General features: G+C 24.6%; 1 protein-coding gene across 1 annotated transcript in view; it reads left to right on the top strand.

Moving 5' to 3' along the window:
* Phum_PHUM570680 (glutamate receptor, ionotropic kainate 2 precursor, putative) overlaps window positions 1-6118 on the top strand; it is a gene marked incomplete at both ends in the record, with an annotated part of 14244 nt that overhangs the window by 1318 nt on the left and 6808 nt on the right. The window contains 3 exons of the mRNA XM_002432089.1: window positions 606-767; window positions 861-1115; window positions 4696-4922. Coding sequence (XP_002432134.1) covers window positions 606-767; window positions 861-1115; window positions 4696-4922 — 644 coding nt within the window. The remainder of the gene's footprint in view (window positions 1-605; window positions 768-860; window positions 1116-4695; window positions 4923-6118) is intronic.

Raw genomic sequence — 6118 nt, 5'->3', positions numbered from 1 at the left:
GTACCCCCTACCTTCTTTCCCCTTCCCAATCATCTGCCCCCCTTTAATTCTCCCTTTCGAACACGTTTCATTTCCACATTTTTCCAATGATAATAAAAAAAATATTAATTATTATTATGATTTGGAAAAAAAAAATTTTATACGTCATCGAGTACGATGATGATGATGATGATGATGATGTTTTAAGAATCGACGTTTTTCCTATTTTTTTTACCCCCTTCCCCTTCCCAATTCAATTTTTTCTTTTTACGGTCTTATTACGATTTTAATTCACCCTCAAAACGATTTCATTTTTTTTTATTTTTACAAAATTTATTTATTTACTGTCAGGATTTGTTGTGTTTTTAAAAGAGAAGGAAAAAGGGGTAAAATTTATATAATATTAAATAAGGGTTGAAAATCCAAGCGGGGAGTCTCGCTATTGTGGTTCTCGAGATAACAAAAAATAAAAAAAAATCTCTCGTAATATATTTTTTTTTTTTTTTTTTTTTTAATTAATGGATAAAAAAGACGAAACGATGGCGATGGCGATGGCGATGGCGATGATTATTATCATTATCATTATTATTATTATGAAAAAGGTACGTTTTTTTTTTTTGTTTTAGGCGCCGTTTTCACGACGAATCAAAAGGGCGGAAGTATCGAAATAGCATTTAAACATGCCGTACATAACATTAATAAAGAAAAAAATTTATTACCGAATACAAAACTCGTTTACGACTTGGCCTACGTGAATAATAATGATAGTTTTCACGCAATGAAAAAAGGTTTGAAGGGGTATACGAGGGGAGGGAGAGGGTAGGGGGTAAATAAAATATAAATAAATAAAAATTTTTTTTTTTTATAAAATGTTTCAACAGTCTGCAGACAAGTTAATAATTTAGGAGTCCGAGCCGTTTTCGGTCCGACGGATTCATTCATAGGAAATCACATACAATCGATATTCGATGCATTAGACATACCTCATTTGGAAACGAGATTAGATTTGGATAAGAAATCTAAAAGATTTTCAATTAATCTTCATCCCTCGCAAGAATTACTTAATAAAGCTTATTTGGATCTTGTCAAATTTTTAAATTGGACGCGAATCGCAATTGTTTACGAAGAAAATAACGGTGAGTATTCTGTTTTCCCCCTCCTCCTCCCCTTCCCTCCCCTTAATACATATACATTATTCCGCCATTTTTTTTTTTTTTTCATTCGTCGTTGCCAAAGTTAAAAATCCTTGAAAAAAAAATTTTTTTTTTTTTTTTTGTTATTTTAATAATAATTTTTATTTTTCGTCACTTCACTTGAATAAAAAAAAAAAAAAAGGAAAATCTAGAAAATTCAAAGAGTTTTTCTTTTTTTTTTTTTACTTTTTCCTCACTCATTTTATCTTTTTCTTCTTCTTCTTCTTATTCTTACTTTAAAGAAAAACTCGAGATGTGGTAATAAAAAGAAAGCAAAAAAAAAAAAAAAAAAGAAAAAAAAAATTACACTCAAAATATTCTAGAAAAAAATTACAAGGAAAAATGTCGTGATAATAATAATAATAAAATTTTCCCATTTTAATTTTCTTTTTTTTTTCGTTATTTTTCTTTTTCAGGTACGTTTTTTTTGTTTATTCGTAAATCAGATTGTTTAAAATATTTATATAAATTTTATTCTTCCAAAAGAATTTATTATTTTTATTATTATTATTATATTAATAATTAATATGTCGTCTGCTTTTATACTTAATTATTACCACAATATTATTATTATTATTATTATTTTCATTGTTTTTGTATTCTACCCCCTTTTCTCGAAATTTTTAATGTTTTTTTTTTTATGTTTTCATTATTATTATTTTTAACTCGAAAAAGGTTTAACGATATTTATTTTAATTATAATAATAATAATAATAATAATAATAATAATAAATTAATAAGGAAAAACAATTCTCGGTAATTATTTTTAACAATTCGTCGGTTTTATTTAAATAAATAAATAAATAAAAATAAAATTAATAAATGCGAATAAATTCGATCAATTAATAAAAATAACAACAACAAATGCGTCCTTCTAAATTTTTTAAATGGGGGAAAAAAAATAAACGTGACGTGTGTTTAGTGACGTGTCGAATTCCGATTGGTCGAAATTTTCCGGGTTTTTTTTCCCCTCCCAAACTAACCGAACTCGCACGAAATTAACCGGACGAAAAACGCGGTAAAAACGCAAAGAATAAAAATTATTACAACGATTTCATTTAAATCCCGTATTAATAATAATATTTATTATTATTATTATTATTATTATTATTATTATTGTTATTTTTCCAGGTTTTCCGCAATTTGATATTTTTTTAAAACCTGAAAACTTTTTTTTTTTTTTTTTTGTTTGAACGGATAAATATTAAATAACAAAGAGAAAAAAAAGAAAAAAAAAGAAAAGAAAAGAACAAACGAATGCCATAAAATAAAATTTGGCCAATTTGCGTGTTCGATAATAATCATTAATCGGTAAAAAAAATTAATAATAATAATAATAATAATAATAATAATGAATAATAATAATGATAATGATAATGATAATTTATTATTTATCAATCGTTCTCTCGTTCTTTTGTTACCGTTTGTTAGTTTTTTTAGCAGACGATAGTATTAATAGTAGTAATAATAATGATGATAATTTTAATAATAATAATAATAATATTAATAATAATAATAATAATGATAAAAGTTTAAAACAAAATGTATTTTCCGTGTTTTTATTTAGTTATCATTATTATTATTATTATTTTATTTAAACTGTTGAATGAAACGGGGTGGGGACATTTTAAAAACTTTTAATTTGTTAATAAAAAATATTCGTGACGCGTATTTAACATAAAAAAAAATTTTTAAAATTAAAAATGTCGTAAAACCTTAAAAATAAAAAATGAAAAAAAACAAAAAAAAATTTTCGGTGGGGGTCCGGAGGGGGGGGGTAGTCAAAGTTTTAAGGGAAAAAAAATTTTTTTTATTTTTTTATTTTTCTCCTTTTTTCTGCTTTCCTCCATTTAAATTTAAACATTAAAATTATCATTTAAAATGAATAAAATTAAAACTTTTCAAATTTTATTATCTTTCTCTCTCTCTCTTTCTTCCTCCCCTTCCTTCCCCTCCCTCTTCCCGTCCTCCCTCTTTCCCTTTCCTAACTATCTAAACTAACTCTTTAAAAACTTCATCCCTCCCTCCCCCGCCGTACCCGTACTCGTAGATAGATAGGATACAGTAATGTTGTTTTGGTTTTAAAAACCTTTTTAACATTCTATTATTATTATTATTATTATCATCATTATTATCATTATTATAAACTTTTCTTTTGGATAATTTTTAAAAAAAAAAAAAAAAAAAAAAAATTTAAAAAAAAAATTATAAAGATGCTTTTTCAAAAAGTTTTTCCTTTTAAACGTTTAAGATATTACTATTATTATTATCATGTTAAATGAAAAACGAGATCGTAAAAAGGTTTCACGTATTATTATTATTATTATTATTATTATTATTATTATTAATATTAATATTATTATTATTATTATTATTATTGTTATTACATTTATCGATAAAAATTTTCTTTCGTTAAGTACGTAACGGTAAATTTTGTTTTTCCTTTTTCATATATTTTCTTCTTTTTTTTTTATACCCGAAATGAATGAAATGGAAAAAAATATTAAAAAAAAGGCCTTTACGATGGGTACAATAATAATACTAATAATTTTATTTTCGTACGAGAAACGGAATCGGAAAAAAAAAAAGGAAAAAAAATTTCCCAATTGGAATATGTTAAATTTACACGAGAAAAATTTGTTTTTGCCAAAAAAAAAAATTTTCTTTTTTCTTTTTTTTTTGGGTTCTTTTTCCCTTTTATTTACCGCTCGTTTCCTCCCCGAATTTTTTTTTTTCCCTCCTTTCCGGTTTTTTATTTTCAATCGTTCGTTTCCTTTCGTTCGACCTACAAAACTCAAAAACTTTAAATTAAAAAAAAAAAAAAAAAAAAAAGAGAAAAAAAGAGAAAAAAGTTGAAATTTACAAAGATGATCTTCTTCTTTTTACTTAAATCCGGGGTATTAAACTACTTTAAAATAAAATTTTTTTTATTTCCATTCGTCACGTGGTGTTAGCAGAAGAAAAAAAACAATTTAAAAAATTTTTTTTTTTATTTTTTTTTTTTAAATTAAACGTCTCGCGATAAAAAACATAAAAAATTAAAATAATTTTCAACCGACAACGAGTCGATCGTGATGACGTTTTTGACGTCAACAAAACAATCAACCAATCAGATAATTTAAATAATTTAATTGGTTATAAATTAACCAATTAAAAAAATTTATGAATTAATCCGTTTGTTAATTAACCAATTAAAAAAATTATGTTCGCACACGTGACTTATTAAAAATTTTCCCGGGATTTTATTGTATCGAATTTTCCGCGTAAAATTTATAGTGGCCTATCTCTCTATGTTTGTACATTGATAACATTTTATTTTGTGACGTAATAATCCGCAATTTTCTCAATAAAAACAACAAACAAATGATTTGTTATCGTAGACATTTTGAAAAAGCACAATCACAGCAAAAAAAAAAAAAAAGAGCGGGAAATTTAAAAACCGTGACGTCACGACGGGAAAAAAAAATTTAGGAGGATTAAAAAATATGATGAAATTTTTTTAATTTTTTCAATTATTTTTCAGGTTTGGTTAAATTAAAAGAATTAATCGATGGAAAATCCATTGTATTGGATATTTACATGAGACAAATACAAAAGAATAATTACAGGGGGATCCTAAATGGGATTCGTAATCGGGATATACATAATATTATTATCGATATGAAATCGAATAATATTAAATTTTTTTTAAATGAAATTTTTTATTTAAAAATGAACGATATTAAGTATCATTACGTGTTCACTAATATTGTAAGTAAAAAAAAAAAAAAAAAAAGCATGTGCACGCAAAAACGTTTTATTTTTTTCTTCTATTTACACGTTCTATTTACACGTTTTTTTTCTTTCTTTTTTTTAAAAAATTTTAATTTGCATGTCCGGGATTCGCTTAAAAATGATTTAGTAAAAATGTCGCCGTGATTTGTTTGGTGATTTACGAAAAAAAACTATTTTATATTGCGGTTGTCGTTGTTATCGTTATCATTATCATCATTATTATTATTATTATTGACCCGACGGCAAAATAATATTTAACGTTTAAAAACAAAAATATTTATTTATTTTTTTATTTATTTTTATTGGTTTTTATCTATTTGTTTAATTTGCTCGATCGTTTCGTTAAAAATTTTTTTTTTTAGTTTTCCCGATGTCTTTTTCTTCCTCACCGCCACCCCCTCCCCTAACCAAACCTCCCCAATTTTTTTTTTCATTTTTCTATTATTGCATTACGAGTTTATAGGTTTTTTATTTTTTGTTGTTTGTACGACAGCAGCATGACTTTTCGTCTGTCAACTTTTTTTCTCAATTTTTTTTTTTTAAAAAACAATAACTTTCATCACTTTTCCCATCGTTATCGTCATCATTATTATCATTATTATTATTATTATTATTATTATCATTTTATCACATTTCTGACATTTTCATTTCGTAAATCTTGTATTTTACTCTTTTCTTTTTTTTTTGTTTTGTTTCTTGTGACGATTTATCATTTTCGATCGGAAAAAAATTAGAAACGGAAAAAAAAGATTTTTTTTTTTTTTTTTACCAAGTTAAATTTTTGCCCCCCACAAAAAAAAAAAAAAAAAAAAAAAGAAAGAAAAAATGTTGAAATTTATAGTTGAACAAAAAGAGAAAAAAAAATGGGGGTAATGAGTAAAAAAAAAAAAAAAAAAAAAAAAACGAAAGATAAAAACTTGAGATTTTTTAATAATAATATGAAAGGAGCTCATTATGACAAAAATTTTTTTTTTTATAAGCATTACGGATAATAAATGTCCATCCGGAGTCTCCCCTCCCCCCACTTTCATTTTGTCTCCATCCCCACTTCCACCACCACTACCGCCACAACGACCGCCATTTTGAAAAATTTAATCTTTCATTTTTTTTTTTATCCTTGGCATAATTTAAATATATTTAATAATAATAATAATAATAATAATAATAATAAT

This window comes from Pediculus humanus, genomic scaffold (genome assembly GCF_000006295.1).
Source record: "Pediculus humanus corporis 1103172108302 genomic scaffold, whole genome shotgun sequence".
NCBI lineage: Eukaryota > Metazoa > Arthropoda > Insecta > Psocodea > Pediculidae > Pediculus > Pediculus humanus.
The sequence above is the reverse complement of the archived record's forward strand: the minus strand, read 5'-3'. Positions and strand labels throughout refer to the sequence as shown.